The following is a 23,620-nucleotide window of genomic DNA, read 5'->3' as shown; positions in this document are numbered from 1 at the left end:
GAAGCTACGGTAAGTCGCTCTTCTAAAAAGAGGGCTCTTCCGGCGGTTCTCCAGTCGGATGAGGATTCGGCAGCGGATCACTCGTCTCAGGAGGAAGGGGAGATGCTGGACGAATCAGACGTAGAGACTTACTCACAAGAACCTGAGGCATTGCAAGGTATTGACGCACTCATTCTAGCGGTAAGGGAAGTTCTTAAGATTTCTGGCCAGGAAGCTCCAGAATCGTTAGAAGACTCCTTATTTGCCAGGTCACAGAAGATGGCCGTCACATTTCCTGTTTCTCTCCAGTTGGATGAACAGATGACGGCAGCCTGGCAGAATCCGGACCGTAAATTCCAGATTCCTAAGCGTTTCTTCTCTCTTTACCCATTTCCTGCGGAAAATAGGAAGAGGTGGGAGACCCCGCCACCTGTGGATTCTTCGGTTTCTCGGTTGTCAAAGAAGACCACGTTACCTGTTCCAGGAGCTACTACATTGAAGGAAACCTCAGAGCGGAGATTAGAAACCACTTTGAAATCCATTTATACGGCCGCAGGTGCACTTCTCCGCCCGGCCTTGGTAGGATCTTGGGTCAACAAGGCTGTGGAAAAGTGGGCGGAACAATTGACTGAGGGTCTTAGATCCAGCACTCCGCGAGCAGATCTGATTACCTTGGCAGAACATATTCAGGAGTCTGCTGTATACTTAGGAGACGCCTCCAGAGATATCGGCCAGGTAGGCGCTAGGATTTCTGCTTCGGCGGTCTCTGCTCGCCGGGCACTTTGGCTTCGTGCCTGGCAAGCGGATGCGGAGTCAAAAAGAGCAGTGGAAGCTCTTCCTTTCACAGGCGATATTTTATTTGGTCCAGAGCTGGACAAATGGATTTCGCTGGCCACTGGAGGTAAGAGTACTTTTCTACCTTCATCAGCACCTCCTCCGCGTCGCTCGTTTAGGGGACCTTCCTTTCGTTCCTTTCGAGCATCGGCAAGATTTCAGGGACGATCGCGAGGTTCGTCTTCAGCGGGGCGAGGAGGCCGTACTAGAGGACGTCAAGCAAATATTGGCCGCCGTCCAGATCCCAAGCCAGCAGACAAGCCTGTGGCATGACGGGCTCCCATCCCATCTCGGAAATCCGAAGGTGGGGGCACGCCTCCAGCGTTTCTCGGAGGTTTGGAGACTGACTTCTCCAGACACTTGGGTTAGAAATCTGGTATCTCAGGGGTACAAGATCGAGTTCGCTTTCACTCCTCCTCGGCGTTATTTTACAACAGGTTTGCCCGTCGATCCCTTGAAGCAACTAATTTTGCGTCAAGCGATCGAGAAACTTTTGCTGGCCGAGGTCCTTGTGGCGGTTCCCACTGCACAAAGGCAACAAGGGTTTTACTCAAACCTTTTTGTGGTTCCGAAACCAGATGGGTAAGTCAGACCCATTTTGAATCTGAAATCATTGAACCAGTATCTTTCATTTCACAGGTTCAAGATGGAATCTCTCCATTCTGTCATTGCAGGACTAGAGGCAGAAGAGTTTCTGGTGTCGATAGATATCAAGGACGCCTATCTGCATGTCCCAATTTGGGTTCCTCACCAGGCTTTCCTCAGATTTGCCATCAGGGAAGCTCATTTCCAGTTTCAGGCCCTGCCATTCGGTCTCTCGTCAGCTCCCAGGGTATTCACCAAAGTGATGGCCGTCATGGTGTCTCACTTGCGCTCTCGGGGGGTGACGATAGTTCCGTACCTAGACGATTTACTCATCAAGGCTCCGACGGCAGAAGTCCTTTTACACCAAGTGTCCCTTACACATCAGATTCTCATTCAACATGGATGGATTGTGAACTTCCAGAAGTCTCAGTTGATGCCGTCCCAGAGACTTCAGTTCCTAGGAATGATTCTAGACACTGTTCTGCTTCGTATATTCTTGACAAGGGACAAGGCCATAGCCATACAGGAGCTGGTTCGTCTAGTGCTCAGACCCAGGAAAGTATCTGTGCATCTTTGCATACGTCTCCTGGGGAAAATGGTGGCTTCCTTCGAGGCCATCCAATTCGGCAGATTTCACTCCAGAATATTTCAACTGGATCTTCTGTCTCAGTGGTCCGGGTCCCACCTACAGATGCATCGGCTGGTGCGTCTGTCTCCCCGGACCCGCATATCCTTGCTCTGGTGGCTTCGGACGGAGCATCTGTTAGCGGGTCGCCGCTTCGGAATTTGGAATTGGACCTTGGTCACCACGGACGCCAGCCTCCGCGGATGGGGAGCGGTGGTTCTGGACAATCACTTCCAGGGGCTTTGGTCGCAGCAGGAGTCCCTCTTACCAATCAATGTTCTCGAACTGCGGGCAGTCTACAGAGCTTTGATACAGGCTGCTCCTCTGTTACGAGGACTTCCGGTTCGGATACAATCAGACAACGCCACGGTAGTGGCATACATAAATCGCCAAGGGGGAACCCGCAGTCGGATGGCAATGAGAGAAGCCAGTCGCATCCTTCTGTGGGCAGAAAGACACGTAGAGGTCATTTCAGCAGTGTTTATTCCGGGGGTCGACAACTGGGAAGCGGACTACCTCAGTCGTCAGGATCTTCATCCCGGGGAGTGGTCCCTTCATCCCGAGGTCTTTCATCAACTGGTTTGCAGATGGGGGAAGCCACAGATAGACCTGATGGCATCTCGGATAAATCATCAACTACCCCTTTACTGCTCCAGGACCATGGATCCGGCAGCGGTGGGAGCGGATGCTTTACTGATCCCTTGGCCGTACAGCCTTGTGTACCTGTTCCCACCGTTTCCGCTCCTCCCTCGGATTCTCAAGCGGATCAAACGAGAGTCGTCCACCGTCATCCTAGTGGCTCCGGATTGGCCTCGTCTGGTTTGGTACTCCGATCTTTTATTCCTTCTGGCAGACGAACCTTGGCATCTTCCGCTACGATCGGACCTTCTACAACAGGGTCCATGTGTGTACCCGGATTTACGGCGGCTTCGTTTAACGGCGTGGCTATTGAGACCGCCATCCTAAGACGCCATGGAGTTCCTAGGTCGGTCATTCCTACCATGCTTAGGGCTAGAAAACCGGTAACATCAGCGCATTATCATCGCATTTGGAGGGCTTATATCTCCTGGTGTGAAGGTCGTGGATCCTCCACTTCCTCTTTTCATTTACCACGTCTTCTTCTTTTTCTTCAAAAAGGCCTCGATGCGGGGTTACGCTTGGGATCGCTTAAAGTGCAGATTTCTGCTCTTTCTATTTTTTTCCAGCGTCGCCTAGCTCTGATTCCGGAGGTTCAGACCTTTTTTCAAGGGGTTCTTAGAATTCAGCCCCCCTTTGTGCCACCCACGGCTCCTTGGGACCTGAATCTTGTTTTATCTTTTCTTCAGTCATCCACCTTTGAGCCTTTGCAGGAGGTGGAATTGAAGTATTTGACTTGGAAGATGATCCTTTTATTGGCCCTGGCTTCGGCCAGACGTGTGTCGGAACTTGGAGCCTTGTCCTGCCGTTCCCCTTACTTGATTTTTCACGAAGATCGGGCGGAACTTCGTACCCGGCCTTCCTTTTTGCCCAAGGTGGTCTCGGGTTTTCATCTGAATCAGCCGATTGTAGTGCCAGCGTTGTCGGACTCTTCTGGGGATTCTCACTCCTTGGATGTGGTTCGGGCACTTCGCATTTATGTGTCCCGTACTGAGGGGCTACGTAAATCAGAGGCTCTATTCGTCCTTTATGATGCTAATCGGCGTGGCTGGCCGGCGTCTAAACAAACTTTGGCCAGGTGGATTCGTCTGACTATTCGTCAGGCATATGTTGCTTCTGCTCGACCACCGCCGGTATCCATTTCTGCGCATTCTACGCGCTCTGTGGGTACTTCTTGGGCGGCACGTAGAGGTGTCTCGGCTTCACAGCTTTGTAGGGCAGCGACGTGGTCTTCGGTTCATACTTTTGTACGTTTCTACAGATTTGACACTTTTGCGGCTTCTGCTTCAAATTTTGGTCGTAGTGTCTTGCAGGGCGTTCAGCACTCTCCCCCCCAGGAGGGTAGCTTTGGGACGTCCCCACTGTCATGAAGCTCCAGTGTCCCCTAGTGGATGAAGGAGAAAACAGGATTTTGGTACTTACCGTTAAATCCATTTCTCCGATTCCACAGGGGACACTGGACGCCCACCCAGTGCTTCTTGCCTGTTCTCAGTTGTTTGTTCTGCTTCAGTTCTGTTGCAGTTTTGTCTGTTTTATTGTGTGACTGTTTATCACTGCAGCCTGCTGTGTTCTTGCAGTGTGTCAGTATGTGGGATGTTTCTTTTCCTGTTCTCCTTCTCTGTTCTTCAGTCTGTTCTCCGTCTCCTCTCGGGCTCAGTTCTTTAAAACTGGGGTTGATGGGGCATAGAGGGGGAGGAGCCAGTCACACTTGTAGATTTTTAAAGTGCCAGGCTCAACTCAACCCACCGTCTATACCCCACTGTCATGAAGCTCCAGTGTCCCCTGTGGAATCGGAGAAATGGATTTAACGGTAAGTACCAAAATCCTGTTTTTAATATTCCTAACACATTACAGTATATAACGAGTAAACTGCTTGTGATTTGAATTTATAGGTTCTTAACTAGGGTTCGGTGACCATGCCGGCTTCGGAAGTTGTTGGTGGAGTGTGCTAACCTTAACCCATCCGTCCCGCAGCTTTGCCCTAACCGTCCCTTCCTGCACCCTACCCCGAACTCTCCCCTGCCGCAGCCTTACCCTAAGCCTAATACTTACTGTCGGGATTCTGGAGCCGGCATTCCGACCGCCTGGATCATAAGCGCCGGGATGCTGACTACATCCCCTTAACTGGCAATCACTGGACTGTGCATTAAAATAATACCTTTTACTGAAATGTTGGTTTGGCTGTTGCTGTTTATTGATGTAAAAAGTCCCTATAATCTGATTTTATAGAAGAGTTGCATTCCTGCTTATGTCTTCTACATCTGAAAATTCCGTAGTGATACCCTAACAAGGTTGCCATTGGTTAAAGGAAAACATTGTAAAGCAGAGTGTATAACGGTTAAAGGTTATTGAAGCTCTTTACAGTCTTAAAGTATTGTCGTGTGCTTTTAATAAGTATATGTGCACATAGCTAAATACTATGTAGCGCCTCTGGGCTGTACATCTTAACATAATAGTACACAATAATAGTAATTGCTGTAGCTGTCCTTATGGGTTCCTGGCTTCTCAGTGAGCCTTGTAACTTTCGTGCAATTCATAAAAGAACGGAAAGCGCAGCTTGCAGTTCCTCGTCGGTGTACATATTTATCCCAGCATCCTTTGCAGCAGGCCTGACGTAACCCTGCTGCTGCGCAGCGGGAAGAAGACCTGCTCCCGCAGGAAGAACCCGGACGGATAAGTGTATATGATTGCTTACAAAACAAACGGTGCGATATATAGTGATATTTTTCATTTGCCAGTGAATACACCCCATAGACACCAAAAACAATACAAGAGGTATCTCTACAAGCCTCTTCCCTACAGAGGCACAACAACCACATATTAATTACCACCCAGGCACCTCAGATTGCGCCTCAGTGGCACTCCTAGCTTAATATATTGGGGTCTATTCATGTAGCAGTGAAAAGCTCTTTATCAGTGATAACTGGCTTTTCACTGCTTTGAACCTTTCACGTACCGGGTTACCTCTTTTCAGGTAATTTAGCTTCCCTATACTTAAGGGGAAAGCGATCGGACTGCAATTCATTAAACAATGGTAAACTCAGGTAACTGCAGTTTTAGTTGAAAGCAGAACGCCATCTCAGGATGGCGTTATGTCTTGAAATAAGCAAAGAAGAGAGCATATTCTTCCTGCTACCCTCCATCCTCAGTATGTTGCTCCTGCTCCCTTGTCAGTGTGCTAGCTGCAGCAACTCACCGCAGCTGGACATCATGCAGCCTGGGGGAGAGCATCCCAATACAAAAGCTATAAACACCATTTTATAATCCAGTAACTGGCTGATTTAAAAAACACCACCCCAGTCTGCAGTGGTAAAATGGCAGCAGTGTCTGGTCCTGTGCGCATGTCTCTACTTTGCAGAGTGTTGTACACTTGTGGTGCCTTTTACTAAAGCTTTCTTCACACAGATCCCTCTTCACTTCAGCAAAAGTGAAAACCCCATACCCCCTCCCTCCTTTCTACCACCTGCACTGCCCAGCCTCTTCCAGGAAGGACTCTCACCTCCCCTTATTATTTTAGGTAGAGAAAGGAGTCCTCCATAGCTTGGTGCTCCCTGCCCAGTGTGTGTGTGTGTGTGTGTGTGTGTGAGTGAGACGACTTATTAACCGCATGCCATCGGAGCTCAGTGGCGGCCATCTGCTCTCACTAACAAAATGGCCGCCAGCCCAATCCCAGGGCTACATTTTAGGTTTGCGTTACCTAACCGAACTGTAGCAGCATTTTTCGCAGGAGGGCAGAGTTTTTACTTCTCTTTCCATAGGGGGGGGGTGAGTCTTTATGAATTGAATGTTAAATATTCAACTATCGCAACGATATGGTGCAATATCAAAATGAATGCCAGTGAGAACGATATACTGTATTCTTTGTGAATAGACACCATTATGTTTTTACTTGTGAGAAGACCGAAAACAGCTGATCATGCTTTTCCTAGAGACCTGACAAATGGTGGAAGCAGCCATTTTATAACAACTGGACAAGTATTTGGCCGTAATTAACTAGGTCTTCAGTTATGTTGCTGAGACGTGAGGTAAAAATTGTCTAATGCCCAATGATATCAATAGTCTGTGACTTCAAATTACCGTGGCGGCAAACTAGGTACCTTTTTGACACTTGGTGGAGCTGGGCTAAATTATCCGCTTTTGGGTATTATGGCTATTTAATAAAGGCAATGGTAACTCTAATATCCATATTCCCCCCAAGTTTATTTGCTTGCCCCTCCCAGTTCAAGATGAATCCAAATGCTTTAGTAAATTGTGAAGACAAATCCATGTGGAAGCCACCTGTCTGCTGCAAAACAGAACACACCTGAGTGTGTCTTCTTTCATTGGCAGAGTATGGTCTGCTCGCACAATGGCTGGATAATCTCATTAATAATTTACAGTGTTGTCTACGTCGACACGGACGAATGTTGGTTTAACAAGCCCTCTGGCACCTAGTTCACCGTGTCCCCCCCCCCCCTCCCCCCTTTTTTATGTATGTTGTTTCATTATACACTCAGTGGATTCTAAAATTGGATTTTTCATGTTTTAGGTACATTTTATATATCTTAAATTATTGTGTGTTTGTATGTATGTGTGTATATTTTAGTACCCTCGTTTTATTTCCAGTGTGGTAACTGAACCCCCTGTGCGCTCCTTCGTCGCTCGTGTCCGAAAACTGGGCGTGGCCTAGCGACACTCCCGTTTTAAACATTCTGGGGGCTATCTTTTTTTTTTTTTTTTACATTTTGTCGTCTTAATGGTTTCAGTTATATTATGTATCAACACTTTCAACTGTTACTGCTCTTTCGAAGATCCTGTAACCTTCAAAGGAGCCGCCCATTAGTCCTAATCTCTGTAATAAGTTAAAACAATACATTTAATAAATGTAATACAATATTAAGCATTTTAATGAAATATAACAAGCAAATCTAACTATATAGTAATAGGCTGGAGCTGGGGCCATGGGCGAAGGCTTAGTGGGTCATTTGTTACCTACCACTGTGAAATAGTTGTTATGCTTTCATTTGACAGCATAACAACTAAGTGTTGGAGAGCAATGAATTGAATGGAATAGAAGTTTCTTTTTTTTAATACGATTAAGCAAAACCACTAACAGTAATGTAACAAAAAATAAATCTGTCAATAAATTTAGAAGTTTTTTTTTTTTTTTTTTTTTTTTTAAATGAAATAAAGGTCAGACTGATAACAGCCTGCTAGTGTTTTAAATCCTGTGCCGGAGACTCCCATCTCATGCCACCTTGGTAAGTTTTATATCGCCTGTGACTCTGAGGCTTGTCACCGTTCTGAGTTGCGAAATGCGATGTGTGAAGTCGCAGAGTTGCTGTCCATCCAAGAGAACGCGCATCTGTTGGTGTTCACACACAATTTCCATCTGTAAGAAGAAAAAAACACTCTTGTTTATCGCACAGCAGAATTATTTTAATGATATGGTGCAAGTAATGGAATGCAAGCTGCTTTCTGTGACACCTTTTTTTTTTTCTTCTTCCAAACCCTTTCTAGTTTTATAACTAGCGACCTCAATCTGTGCGTAAACGGAGAGTAGCCATCATTTGTCCATATAAAATCTGACACACCTCCAGGCGAGTTTTAAGAGAGGAGGGGGTCCATGTGCAGACTCGGCGCAGCCCCCTGTTTCCGGCGGTGCGGCCGCGGGTTCAGTGAGATTCTGGGTAAGTGCCAGAATCTACTGTGCATGCGCGGGGCTCCTGGGAAATGGCGCCCGTCCCGTTTTCCTGGGGACAGCAGTACTTCACATGCACGAGTCACCAGAAAAATGGCCGCCACCATTTTCCCAGTGATTTTTGCACTCTGGAGACAACAGACAGGTAAGTATAAAGACTATAATGGGTGCAGTGTGGGCCCTCCTGGACCCAGGGGCCCGTGTGCTATACTTTGAGGACCTGAAGACTCGCCTTATTGTTTAAGCTTTGGTGAAGTGTAAAAAATGTATGTAACAAATTTGATTGTTCATGGTCTACATATACATATATACTGGGACTGTGCTACCAAAATTGGCATGGTTGTACAATATAAAACTCCCCTTAACAAACAGCAAGCGGTAAGTTTATTAAGGTCGATATTGATTGATTACAAATCAATCTAAATCTGTCAACATCGATGTTGTGCTTGAGTCTAAATCACAAATTTACTAACCCTTAAGAAACAAGTTGTTTTTTTATTTTAAATTATCTGTTAGTAAATGTGTGATTTAGCCCCTGAAACACAACATCGATGTTCACCGATGTAGATCAATTTTTAGTAAATTTACTGCCAACAGTCAATTTCAGCAATGAAATCACACCCCTTGCACCGGTCACCATGAATACTTGTAACATCCTGACACCTGGCTCTTCGTAAGCTGAAGCTACAGTAACTGTGGGGCTCAATCTTTAGTTCTGACTATCCTAACAAGGCTCCAATAAATATATATGGCTGCTGCTGTTTATGTCCCTAATCTGCAAAGCAATACATGTATGGGGATTGGGAGACCAGAGTGATATACAGAAGCCTATTGTAAGGGAGGAAGGAACAGCAGAGACTGAAGTCTGCCATCAGGACAATGGGTGAGTTCTTACATACAGTATGTGTGTATATGTTTATGACATGTGTATGGCAAAGAGAGCAGCTGGCTGTGGCAACAGGCCCACTATCTGGTTTCTATACCAGAGGGGGCTGCACAGAATAGGACAGTACGTGTGCAGAGGGTTATTGTTAGGCTGAAGATGACCTCTTTGGAAGGATAAATCGTGCTCACCTCTCAGGGCTGCTTGCTATACCAATGCACAGCAAATGGGAGAAGGGAACATTTGGGGAGGGGCTTTTCAATGCTTACTTTGTGCTTATTGATCTTTTCACTTTTCCTGTAGTAGCCGCCATTATAATTAATACAATCAGAAAATAAGTGGAAAGCCGAGCATTGAGTATGAGATGGAAAACCGGTATACGTTACAGCAGAGGTTCCCAAACTCACTACTCAAGGCACCCTACCGGTCCAGGTTTTAAGAAGAACCATGTATGGGCACAGGTGACTTAATTATTACCTCAGTCTTTTGATTCAACCATCTGTGCTCAATCATGGATACCCTTAAAACCTGGACTGTTAGGGTGCCTTGAGGACTGAGTTTGGGAACCTCTGCGTTACAGTATTACATCACCATGTCCGTTACCTGGTACAGAACTGAATCTTATCACTGTATACTTCTAATCGCATTTACTAGTTATAATTTAACCCCTTCAAGTCATACTTACCGACATTCTGGCAGCCCCCTCCAGGAGAGGGCTCCCAGGTCGGTGGGTGGGGGGTGGTTGAAGTGGGTGGAGCTGGGGGGCGTGTCTGTGAGATCATGGCCCTGCCCCCACTTTATAATGCCAATATTACCAGCATTATAAAGCAGGGGGCGGGGCTACAATGACTATTCGGCGCAAATTGCATCATCGCGCCCCCCCCCAACCACCCACTTTCACATGTGGGGGGCCGGCAGACAATGCGGGGAACTTGACTATTGCGGGGTGCCAGGAGCGGCACTTGATCTTCATGAGGCTGCCGACAATCCCAGGAGAGTGGGCAAGTATGCTTCAAGTCCAAACTTACACTTTTACTAGTACATCTGTCTTTGGGGTATATTTACTAAAGTGAGAGTTTTCAGAGGTGGAGATGTTGCCCATATCAACCAATCAGATTCTACTTAACCTTTAACTAGCACCTACTAGAAAATAATAGCTAGAATCTGGTTGCTATGGGCAACATCTCCACTTCTAAAAACCCGCACTGTAGTAAACTTACCCCTTTGTTTTGTTTTTTCATGCAAATAGTCACAATGAGCAATGTCAGATGGGTGTGGTGTCAGATGTCGACATAGCGTTCTCATATGATTTTACCCCTAAAATGGACTGTTGATATTCTGGATGTCGACCTAATGACTGCATACCTTTTAGACTATACATTCAGTTATTCTAGGAACCAAACATACACATTCATTCACAGTATTTTGTCTTGTCAGACGGGGAGTGAGGGCTTGTTGTGATTTCACATCCTGATGTTAGGCCCAATAGAACGCTTTTTAAATTGCACATTTATTACACAAATGACGAGATGACTGTTAAGATAGGTACACGCTATACGATGTATCGTACGATATATCTTTCCGTTGCTGGTCAGAACAAAAACATACGAATTGTGCAGTGTATACGCCCAATCCATCGTTCACCGTATCGTCCCATCTATTGTTCTGATGGGACGATGCAATGCACGACGCCATGCTGCTACATGCATCAAGGAATGATACATCGGATCGTACAGTGCAGGGCCGGCTATAGGAGTGTTCGACCTGAGCGGTCGCACGGGCACCACCCGTAGAGGGCGCACCCCTCCCCAAGATCATGATTTCAGCGGGACATTGCTGTTCCACCCTTGGGCCAAAGTGGCCCGCAGGTGGTTAAATCGGGAGGTTGGGGACCCACCACTCCCGCGGTGGCGCCGGACCCCGTAGACTCTGAATGGATGCTGCACGCATGCACGCAGCATCCATTCAGTGACGGGACAGGGCTGGGGGAAGCCCAGCTAGTGAGGCTCCCCCCAGCCTGACGTTATTTGGAGGCGGACACACCTAATAACATCACGTAGAAGGCGTGACCTATGGTAATTAGGCCACGCCCCCATTTTTGGAAGAGAGGGAGCGCTGGAGGGGGCCGGCACAGGGTGTTCCGACCCCTGGTCCCGGCCCTGGCACAGTGTGTATAGCCTTCTGTCGCTGAGTATCTGGCAATCAAAACTGACGCAATGTACAATAGTTCAAAACTTCTAATACCCAAAAGTGCTGATGAATGTTCAATCAATTTCCACCTGTTAAAGGACCATTTCAATTGGCTTCCTGCAGTAGTGTCCCTCCCCGCGGTTTCACCCAGTGCTGCCGGAAAGGGGGCGTGTCCTCGCAGACATGGGCGTGGCCACGCGGTCGAACCACTGTTGTCCCGTCATGGGGTGACACCCAGGTGCGGCCCCCTTGTGACTCCACTGGCTTCCTGGACTTTAAAAGGATCCTGGTTGATAATGCAGTGGTGCTGGATGTAATGGTCCCCCAGATCATTTACCTGGGATACATTCAGTATCCCGGCAAAGGAAATGCCGGAATCCTAACACCTGTCAAGAATCCCGGCACTGACATCCTGGAGGTAAGTAGCGGGGTTATGGGGAGGGTTAGGATACCTAAAAACAGGTGTCAGTATCCTGCCAGGATGCCGGTGTCAGGATCTTGACCGCCGGTATCCCGTACACACCCCAGTTTACCTAGCAGGAGAGAAAACACTTGGCCAAAGTATATATGATTGTGAGTGTGTTGCGCAGTTGTTTGTTACTAGTGGCGGTTAGTCCATACACTTCAGCGTTGGTGATATAGTGTACTTGTAGTGTTTATATAGGCTGTACACTGCTAAAATGTTGGGAAGTCGTATAGAATGTCGACAAAACAGTATCCAGGTCACTTACCTGTCAATCATACTTATTGACATTTATTATCTGCTACCTGGGAGATGCCCGGAGAGCAGATACAGCTGGCCACTTTGGGGGGACAGGGCAAGGATTCAATGTCATTAGGCCCTGCCCCCTCCATACAGAACTGCGATTCACAGCAATTATCTCCCCATCCTGCCCAATTGACTGGGTATGGTGCGGGATATCTGGATACTCTTCCGGGTCTCCAGGGGCTCCCTGAAAATTCGGTAACCTCCCACAACTTTCGGGAGAGTAGGTAAGTATGCTATTAATGGATCTCCAGCGGCTTCGGCTGTCTTGTGGGTCTGGAGTTCAGGTGATAGTGAGTTCTGGCAGACATCCATCGGTTTCAGCAATGAGTACTGCCAACCTCTCCTAACCCGACCCCCTAACACAGCATAATCCTACCCCTAGATTAACCACCCCTTCCGGAGCTTCATCCGCACTCTAGTGTCCAACCCTAACCCTCCCTGCCTACAGGCTAACCCTACTAACCCTAATGAAGGCAATTTGGCATATGTCAACATGTTCTCATATCAACATCATAATTGTCGACATTGCATTCATATATAGAGTACCAGCGCAGATCTCAACACTGACATTCTGATAATATTCTGTTGATTTAACTTTGATGCAAATGAGTGAGTAGAACTGAGGTTTGCGTCCATTTTTTTTTTCCCCCCTTTCTAATTGAGCGTTTTCTATTAGGCATTGTATTAAATTACTGACTGCTCATTGTAGACTAAGGGATATACATAGTGGCAAGCCATAGATGAGAATTGATTCAATGATCCTGTAACCAACTTATGGCATTCATAGTCAGAATTACTGTAGGGCAGGAGGAAGGCGGTAGCACAAGGGAACAGAACACTGATGAATTCCAGAAGATGGGTACACTTTGAGCAAAAGCAAGCAGAGAGAAAGTTACCAGGGTGGTAGAGGGGGGCAGGGAGGGGGGATGTGTGGACAAAGATGAGCTTAGAGATGTGGGGGAGAGATGTACTAAACTCTGAAAAGTGATAATTTGGAGAGTGATAAACTACCAACCAATCGGCTCCTTACTGTAATTTTTCAAACACAGCCTGTAACCTGACAGTTAGGAGCTGAATGGCTGGTAGTTTATCTCTCTTCAATTTATCACTTTCCCGAGCTTAGTTTATCTCCTCCGTAGGGAGGGAAGGAAATATGTATGGAAGCTCACAAGTAGTCCGTAAGTAGGTGAGCTCTTTAACCAGACATGGAATGGGAAATAAAAAAAAAAAATACAACCAATTATATGTTCTTCATGAACGCTATTAGTAAAATGAATGATTATTAACTTTTGTTAACAGGGTAAATACAATAGATCTAGAATTTTTTTTTCTAAACTAAATAACACAAGTCAACAAGTACAAAAAAACATGTAAACTGTGTGTATAAAATCTAAAATGTACAAAATAATAAATAGAATTTTTAAAATCAGGCATTGAAAATGAAGCACGGTATGGAGAACAACCAGTGAAAAGAGATACAGGACTGATATAAGTAATTTAAAAAAAAAAGAACATGTATCAAATGATTAAGTCAAGGAGAGTTTTTAGTTTGGAGTCTAACCAGTACAAGCAATTGCAGGCAATGTACAGATGTTCGCTATGAGGCTCCCTAAACTGTCATGGATAAATAAGTCCCAGTATTTTAATATGTATGGCCTGTGTACCAAAAGCTTTGCCATGGGTTACAATCCACAGAACAAACCTCTATTTACGTTCCTAGAGCGTCATGTTCAAGATATAGATATCGAGTTGAAGGAACGGGCATGAGTTTAGTGAGTTTGCTGCTAAATTGAAAGCGTCAATCAGTTAAGGCAAAACCAACCCCTAGGAATGTAAATAGATGTTTGTTCTGAGGATTGTAATCCATAGGATGTGCAACACAGAGGAAGGTATATGGAGATGGAATACATATTATTGACCAGCAGTCGGGATGTTCAGGATCCAAAAGGGGCCCAGTAAGTAGCCTAACCCTCCCCCAGTGGTGCCTAAATCTAACCCCTTCCCGCACTCTAAACAGCCCGCAGCCTAACCCACCCCGGGAGGTCCCTAAACCAAGCCCTCCTATCCCTGGCCTAACCCGCATACTTACCATCGGGATGTCAACGTTTGAGATGGCGGTATCTTGATCTCTTCAGAATGGCGGCGTCCGCATTCTAACGGGCATCGGGATTCCGGGGTCGGAATATTGACGTCTGGCATCCCGACTGCCTCCTATGGAGATCCCTGGTCTGGCAACAGAATCATTAAAGCAGCAATAATTGAAGTCTGCAGGTGAAGGCTTTGGGTCTAGCATGCCATTGACAATGGTGATTGAACCCTGATGATGCAGATGTGTAGCAGCAGATTGATCAGTTTGCAGCACTTCCCAGGCTCTGTCCAATCAGCGCATCCCCATTCATTCTTATGGAAAGTGTCCCCGAGTGACCTTTAATTCGTGACAGGGCTCTGGGAGGAGCAGTAGCATTGGTTTTTATTTTGTGATGGCTCAACGAGGGCTCTGTTGGGGTGTTTATTATTAAAATAATACAATATTTGATGTGTCTCCTGTCTTTTTGTTTAATTTTTTTTCTTTTTACAGATGCCAGCGGGTTTGAAACGTGCCATCATGGATCTGTAAAGAACAATATTATTTAATTACACTATTAATTCAGCACCCAAAGGCAAGGGCTGGTTGTCCTTGGGGAGAGGGGGCCTAAGGGGGCACGTGACCCGGGTGTCGGACTTGAGAGGGTGCCGGGAGGCTAGGTTTCTGCTCTTGTGGGTTTGGAGCCGCATCCCGGCCTTGAGAGGCACAGAGACACCGTCAGTCTAATGTGGTGCCGGACGCAAGCAAATCAGTGCTCACGGACCGGCAGCCAATCGGCAGACGCTGCCGGACCGTGAGCTTCAATCCAATCGGTTCTCAAACAGCGGCACATTACAATGACTGTGTATTATAAGGGTCATTAATGTGTGGCATTATGTGTTATAAGGGGCATTACTGTGTCACAAAACCACACACCCTTTTCGTCCTCTATGTTGTATTTTTTGGGGGGGCGGCGCCAAATTATGGCCTTGCCCCGGGGGACAAAAATCTTAGTTTCATCCCTGCCAATGGCTATGCCACCACCCCCACCTGCTGTGACACGGGAACCAGAAAGTCAGTAAGGATGCCTTAAACCCAAAAATCATTAAATGTAGTTTCATGATCAAATGCAATCCAGACTTGCTTCCATGTTTAACATTAGTCACCACACACCAGTATAAGATCATTGTTTTAGCCAGTATGGACGAATATCTGCAGTCTGCCATCATATAGATACAATTTTGAACATGACTTTACCTTAAAGTTGTCTCCAGCAGTGAAAGGGAAGAATTGGATCTTGTTTTCCTCTGTGCCCCATGCTCCTGCAAACTTAGCGTTTCGGACTATGGACTTGTCCTGAAAGTTGACTATCAGGAGAAAAGCAACATCCCCGTCTGTATCTTGAGGACTGCACAGCAAACTGACAGTAAAGCTGCATGGGGAAAGGCATCAACAAAATGCTGTCACATTTTATAATAATTCATTATTCATACACCTAGTAATCTCAAATGGCTGAGTACTGCTTATATTGTAATTGTACACACTAAATTAAGTGGTATCCATAACTATCCTGCTAGAATCAAAAGTACAGTGTCTGGGATGTATTTACTGTAAGTGCCATCTAAAGTCTGTAATGTGTGGTATATATAGGTATACTCATGAAAGGATGTAGTCGGCACCCTGATTGTCAGGATGTTGGCTGTCTGAATGCCGGCTCCAGAATCCCAACTGCTGACATCCCGACGGTATGTATTAAGGTTAGGTTTATGTTTAGGGATAGGCTGCTGGAGGGGGGGAGGTTAGGGGGTGGCTAAGAGTTATTTACCAAATTCTGTAGGGATTTTGACTGTCGGGATGCTGCTGTCGGCATCCTGACCTCCAGGATTCCGTATCCAACCCCTCATGAGGTTATGCAGGCAAGGAGTGAACACTCACAATGTGAGCAGGAACAGGGGGAGTCGACGAGGTTAAAATGTTGACATCCGGAAAAAATGACAACATGGTCAAAATGTCGATATTAGGGTTAGGTGTTGACATACAGCACGTGTTGACATTTTCACTGCCGACATAACATGTGCATCCCTCATGAGAAATAAGAAAATGTGATACCTGTTTGGTAGATGGAGATGGGGGCAATAGGTACTGGGATTTATGCAATGATTATGGTTTAAATAGACATTGTAGAATAGATTTCTACCTCTTAGGTCTGACATCCACTATTCCCATAATGGTGATCTTCATGGCTGGCTTCATCCCTCCTTTGATGTCACCGACATATTTTACTGTCTGAAAAATAATGGAACACGTACTGTAGTAATAAAGTCATCATTTCACCAATAACTTTTAGATTTTCCATTATGATACATGGAAAACAAATTAGTGAAAAGAATAGGTTACTCTAATAATATTACAGTAAATTAACCTTGTAAATTTTCTTTATGTAACTATGTACTAATATTTCCAAAACATCCTTGCTTCTGCCTCTGAGCCATGTAACCACACTCAGCAAAGATTACTATACCTTCTTACATAAAAACTGTGGCATTTACATGTTTAAAAAGGGACCAGATTTGCTAAAGCTTCTAAATTTAAAAGCGGTGGTGTTGCCTGTGGATACCAGTCAACTGGGTGACATTCAGATGATCGACACCAGAAGGCCGACACATTCTGAATGTTGACAGTAAAAAGGTTAAATGGTCGAAACTGTCAAAAGGCCGACATTTACCATGTTGGCATTAAATGTTGACATGTTTTTTTCATGATATTTAGGATTAGGGATAGGCTAAAAAAAAAAAAAAAATTGTCTTCCTAAATACTTGTCCACAGAATGACGGTCAACCTAATGACCATGTTGACCTTTTTACTGTCGATATTTAAAACCTGTCGACCTTTTGGTGTCGACCTTTATACTGTCAAAATTTTATACCACACCTGTTGCCCATAACAGCCAATAGGATTCTGTCTATCATTTTCTAGGAGAAATTATAGCTAGAATCTGATTGGTTCATTTGGGTTTAAGTAAGGTGCCCATACATGGTACAATTTGCACCTTTCATCGCGACGGGGATCCAACGGCTAACATATCGGGCGGTCCCCACACACGGTGCAATCGGGTGGCCGACCTCCTGATATGCTAGCATCCACCTCCCCCACCCGCATAGCTCTGCATGGGATCGTACATCGCATCCCCAGTTCAAATGAACCTGCAGTAAGATCTGGAGGTGTGACGTACGACCCACGGGAGCGCTCTCTGTCTGATATCATGCCCACACACGGTACAATATAGCAGCGATATTGTACCAATCCGTCAAATCGGCTGCTATATCGCACCGTGTATGGGCACCTTAAGTCTACCCCTGGATTTTACTGTGAGCAGGAAGCAGAAGTCAGCTCCTACCTTCCAGTTCCCTATTTTCCTGCTCACAATCACCTCTGCCATGTGCTCCTACCTTCCTACTCCCCATACACTGTACACTTCAGCCCTGTGTTCTGGCCATACTTGACAGTACCTGGAATGGCAGGGAGGCTCATGAAAATTAGGTGATGCTCCCGACTGCCCGAGAAACTTTCCAAGTTTCCCGGCCTGCTGACACCTGCCCGCATACCAGGGGTTAGCTATGTGTTAGCTATGCCAGTGTAGTGCCGACCGCAGTGAGTGCGGTCAGCACTACACATTTACACAGGACCGGTGCTAGGCTTCCCAGCGCCGGTCCTGTGCTGCACAGCTGAGCCCCTTCCCTCCCTCTGAGCGCTTGCCCAATAGCTCCAGGAGGAGGGTGGCAGGCGGGCTCAGGCTGTGCAAACACATACACCGCCGCCAGCGCTGGCGGTGAAGTGTGTGTTAACCAGCAGCCAATGAGAGTCAGACAACTCTCATTGGCTGCTGCTGCTACTGTGCAGACATCACCGCTGAGCGGCAGCGATGTGTGTGTGAATCAGCAGCCAATGAGAGTCAGACAGACTCTCATTGGCTGCTGCTGCACACACATCACCACCAGCTCTGGCGGCGATGTGTGTGTTAAACAGCAGCCAATTAGTGTCAGATAGACGCTCATTGACTGCTGCAGCCGCAGTGCCCACTGCAAGAGCCGACTCCCTTCCGGCTCCTGCAGAGGGTAATGGGAGAGGCGTCATGACGTCTCTCCCATAATGCAGAGCGCGCCAGCCCGGGAGGACTGACGTGCGGACGGCGGCGGGAGCATGGATTCAGAAAAGAATTTTTATTTTATTGTTTAATATCCGTGTGTATTTATCGGGAGGGGGGGACTACTACGAGGGGGAACTGCTTCGGGGGGGGACCACTACTACTGGGAACTACTACTAGGGGGGATACTACTGGGGGCACTGCATTGGGGGGGGACCACTACTGGGGACTACTACTAGGGGGATACTGCTGGGGGCACTGCATTGGGGGCGACTACATTGGGACCCCCTCCTACTGCAGGGGGGCACTGCATCAAGGGGGACTCCTACTGGGGCCGGCCACTATATAAAGGGCACTGTATAGGGGGGACTTCTACTGGGGGTACTGCATTGGGGGGACCACTACTGGGGACACTGCATCAAGGGGGACTCCTAGTGGGGCACTATATAGGGGGCTTACTACTGGGGGCACTGCACAGGGGGGACCACTATAGGGGGCGCTGAAAGGGAGTACCACTACAGCTGGCACTGAAAAGGGAGAACCACTACAGGGGACACTGCATAGGGGACACTACTGGGGGCCTGCATACGGGAGGAACCACTCCTGGGGGCACTGTATAAAGGGCACAGCATATGGAGGATCACTACTGGGGGCTGCATATGGGGGATCACTACTGGGGGCACTGTATAAGGAGAACTAATGGCAGGCTGCATAAGGGGGGCTACTACAGGGGGAACTGTGTAAGGGGCACTGCATATGGGGGATCACTACTGGGGGCCTGTATAAGAGGAACTAATCGGGGGCTGCATAAGGGGGACCACTACTGGGGGGCCTGCATAAGAGGCACTACTTGGGGCCTGCATAAGAGGGACCACTACTGGGGGCATTGTATACTGGGGGTACTATATAAGGGGTACTACTGGGGGCACTGCATAGGGAGGACTGTATAAGGGGCACTGCATTAAGGTGCAAATGGAAAGAAATGTTCCCAGTGACGAGAAAGGAGTGTGTAATGTCACGCCCCTTGTGACCACGCCCATTTTTTGTGCCGTGCGCACATAGTGGGGGGGCTCCATTTTCAAATTTGCCCTGGGCTCCAAATACCCTAGTTACGCCACTGATTCACAGGCGAAACTTTTCCGCCTATTACATTGCATTGACTTTCAAATTGAATACGGCGAAATGAAGTCATCGGCAAAACTTTTCTTCGGATTCCGGCTTTTCGCCTCAATTTGAAGACGGGCCTAAAAAGGTAAATGCATTCTTTCCACTGTCACTTTATTTGATGACTGAAAAAGTGATTTTCAAAAAGATCTGGCTAATTACACCAGTTTAACTATTGTGATAGGATCACTGGTAAAGTGGTCAGTGGTAGATACATTTGTCCTAGGTTTTTGACCTATGTGTTCTAAAAAACCCCAGGAGAAAAGTCTGCAGTGTAGCAGATTTGAGTGTCGGCTTTTTGAAAAGCCGGTTTGGGACCTGGGGGTGTGGATGTGAGGAGAGGGAGGGCTCCATCCACAGGCCACTCCAGGTTTTGGCCTTTTTGGTCTGTTAGCCTGCTCATTAGGGTCTGCACCTGGAGCTGGCTGATATAGGCTGTGTGTGATTGTAAGCTAGGGTCTCATACCTGGGAGAGCAAGCAGACTGGCTGGCTTAGAGACACTTGGTGGAAACTACCTGTAAGTTTTGTGCATACGCTTGTGTTGATGATGGAGGCAGTAGGCCCCACTATTTCTTTAGAGAGGGAACCTCTTGTCTAGTTAGCGCCCAGACAGGCTAGCGTTTACTTTTATGTTTTGTTTTCATTTTACGTTGCACAATAAAGACTGGTGCCGACCAGCTAGTACGAGACCTCAGACTGGTGTACTATTTTTCCGGCTGCTGTGTGCATGAAGAGGGAGTCCATCTACCCCAGGAGAGGGACCCCTAACCCGGTTGTGTTACAATTGGTGGAGAATGTGGGCAAGCACACATTGAAGTTGCAGTGAGAGGAAAACTTTTCATTTAAAATTTAAAGGGACAGACACCAATCTGTCAGTGTGGTTGTAAAATTGGGTCCTTTGAAGTCCATAGAGGTGGTGTCCTCAGATTGCTTAGGGAAGCCAGGTTCTGCTTCCAACCTACACCCCAGGACAAAATGTAGGACATTATTAAAGCCTTGTTCCAAGCTATGGCAGCTCAGCAAGAAGCTACCAAGGCTCAGCAGGAAATGAACAAAATCCAGCAGGAATCCACCAGGGTTCAATTATTGGCCTTGGAGACCACCCAGAGGCAACAACAGGTCACCATCGAGGAAACTGGCCAGGCCTTAGTGGAAAACCGCCAGGCTTTAGTGGAAAACAGCCAGGCTATTAAGGAGGTGGGACAGCACCTGGTCGCCCGGCCTGGAGATGCTAATACTGGTCCTCCCACCACCACTCACTCCATACGTGCCAGTCACTTCCTACAAAAGATGAGTTCGGGCGATGATGTGGAGGCATATTTCACCGCATTTGAGAGAACAGCCAAAAGGGAGAGTTGGCCCAAGGAACAGTGGGCAAGTCTGGTGGCACCCTTCCTGTCTGGAGAACCGCAAAAGGCCTATTATGATCTGTGCCTGGCTGATGCAAAGGACTATGTAAAATTAAAACGGGAGATCCAAATATGCTTGGGGATCACCACCTTTGTTCGTGCCCAACAAGTCAAAGTTCCAAATGGACAGACCTCCATGCTCGCAGATGCATGACCTCGTCCATCTATCCACCAAGTGGCTACAGCCCGAGACGCTGACAGGACCACAAATCGTCGAACGAGTCATGATGGACCGGTATCTGCGATCCCTACCTGCATCCTTGCGCAAGTGGGTGAGCCATGCCGACCCTAAGTCTGCCAACCAGTTAGTCGAACTGGTGAAGAGGTACGTGGCAGCTGAGAAGCTGATGAGTCTGCCCCCCCGAGCCCCGATGGCGCACCAGCGAACTCCCATCAACAATGGTAAGACTGTTCCTGGGGAGAAGGGTGGTGGAATGTGCCTAAAACTGAGGGTGGGGAACCTGAAGACAGGCCTGCCAGTCCAGGAAGGTTCCTACCCCACAAAAGACTAGACATTAATGTGACTCAATGTTTTCGATGTGGTGGCTTCGGCCATATATCAGCTAATTGTTCACTTACCTCTGAGCCCATGCAATGTGATACTGCTTCTGTCAACCGCAGGGGACCTTTCTTTGCCCAGCCAGCCTGCACTGCTGACTGGCAGGCTGAGACAGATAAACACCTTTGTGTACTCACTGTGGAAGGCAACTGAGTAGAGGCTCTGTTAGACTCTGGTAGCCTGGTTACACTTTTGAGAACCAAGCTGGTGAACCCTTTGAAACATAAGGGAAAAACTGTTGGTGTGACATGCATCCATGGGGATACTAGGTATTATATTACTGCCGAAGTGAACATCGAGACGCCATGTGGTTCCGCAGTAGTCTCTGTGGGTTTGGTACCGGGCTTAATGTATGATGTGATATTGGGAAGAGACTTTGCTCACTTCTGGAAGTTCTGGGAAAGCCGGTTTTGCTCTGTGGTAAATCACCCTGCCTCGTCTGAAAGGGTGAGGGCTGTAGAGTCAGAGATGTTCCCATTTTCTAGCATGATTGGCGAATACGGAGCGTTATGGTGGCTCGCCAAGATATTTGATCATCTGCTGGATTTAGAGGTCAGAAGAGAGGTCTTTGCCGTAGAGCAGTTAAATTACCCTACTCTGGTGAAAGCCAGGGAGAATGTCTAGGTGGTCAACGGTAAACCCGTAGATCCCGATAGTCCCTTGACATATCCTCACATGGTAATATGTCAGGATCTGTTGTATCAGATGACAAAGAAAGGGGAGAAGATTGTGAAACAATTAATAGTCCCCGAAGCTTACAGGAGAACGGAGTTAGATCTGGCTCATGGTCATATAACGGCAGGCCACCTAGGGGTAGAGAAAACCACTGAGCGGTTCGTGCAGAGGTTTTTTTGGCCCGGTGTCCATAAAGACGTGTCTGACTTTTGTGCCTCCTGCCCTGAATGCCAGTATCATGCTCCCAGACCACATTTCAAAAGTCCTCTAGTCCCACTACCAATTATAGAGGTACAATTTGAAAGAATAGCTATGGACTTGGTGGGAACCTTGTTGAAGTCTGCCCGGAGACATCAATATATTCTGGTAATTCTGGACTACGCTACCAGATACCCGGAAGCGATACCGCTATGCAATACGTCAACCAAGTGCATTGCTAGAGAGCTGGTCCATGTTTTTAGCAGGTTGGGAATACCTAAGGAAATGCTAACTGACCAGGGTACCCCGTTCATGTCAAAAGTTATGAAGGAGTTGTGCCGCCTGTTTAAAATTAACCAGTTAAGGACCTCGGTTTATCACCCCAAACCGATGGTTTGGTTGAGAGGTTTAACAAGACCTTAAAACATATGTTAAGGAAAGTAGTCGACAAAGATGGTATAGATTGGGATTATTTGTTGCCTTATCTGCTGTTGGCCATAAGAGAGGTTCCCCAATCCTCCACCAGGTTTTAACCTTTCGACTTGTTATATGGGAGACATCCAAGAGGGTTACTAGACATTGCCAAGGAGACGTGGGAAGGGCAGTCCAGTCCTTATAAAACAGTGATTGAACATGTTTCCCAGATGCAAGAGAGAATTGTGGCTGTAGTACTGATTGTTAAGGAGCACTTGGAACAGGCCCAACTAGCACAGCAGAGGGTATATAACCGCAATGCACAGTTAAGAAACTTTGCTCCTGGGGACAGAGTGTTGGTGTTGGTTCCCACGGTAGAAAGTAAACTGTTGGCTAAGTGGCATGGGCCCTTTGAGATCTTAGAAAAAGTGGTTCAGGTCAATTATAAAGTTTACCAGCCGGGGAAAAGAAAACCAGAACAGATATATCATGTGAACCTGATAAAACCCTGGAAGGCTAGAGCAGCACTGTCAGCCGTCCAAGCCCCTCCAGTAAACTCAGGTCCCGTGGTACCCGAAGTGACCGTGGCAAAAACCCTGTCAGCCAGTCAACAGCAGGAGGTCAAGGAATTTTTGATCAGAAATAGGGTACTGTTTTCTGACCTACCAGGAAAAACCAAGGTCATCACACATGACATAGTCACTGACCCGGGGGTTAAAGTTAACCTAAAGCCCTATAGGTTGCCCGAAGCCCAAAGAGAGTCTGTGTCAAGGGAAATTAAAAAAAATGTTAAGATTGGGGGTAATTGAA

The 23,620-nt window shown here is 47.0% G+C and overlaps 1 protein-coding gene across 1 annotated transcript in view; it reads right to left on the bottom strand.

Moving 5' to 3' along the window:
* Positions 1-7,831: 7,831 nt before the first annotated feature.
* LOC148436121 (galectin-related protein A-like) overlaps positions 7,832-23,620 on the bottom strand; it is a 48,334-nt gene continuing 32,545 nt past the window's right edge. Inside the window, exons 3-5 of the mRNA XM_088465328.1 lie at positions 16,444-16,532; positions 15,504-15,678; positions 7,832-8,030 (exon numbers count right to left, since the gene is read on the bottom strand). Of these exons, the coding sequence (XP_088321454.1) occupies positions 7,887-8,030; positions 15,504-15,678; positions 16,444-16,532 (408 nt within the window). The 3' untranslated portion in view covers positions 7,832-7,886. The remainder of the gene's footprint in view (positions 8,031-15,503; positions 15,679-16,443; positions 16,533-23,620) is intronic.

The sequence above is a fragment of the Taudactylus pleione genome, unplaced genomic scaffold (genome assembly GCF_031769625.1).
Source record: "Taudactylus pleione unplaced genomic scaffold, aTauple2 ptg001956l, whole genome shotgun sequence".
NCBI classification, from domain to species: domain Eukaryota; kingdom Metazoa; phylum Chordata; class Amphibia; order Anura; family Myobatrachidae; genus Taudactylus; species Taudactylus pleione.
Note: the sequence above shows the minus strand (reverse complement) of the source record. Positions and strands in the feature narration are given on the sequence as shown.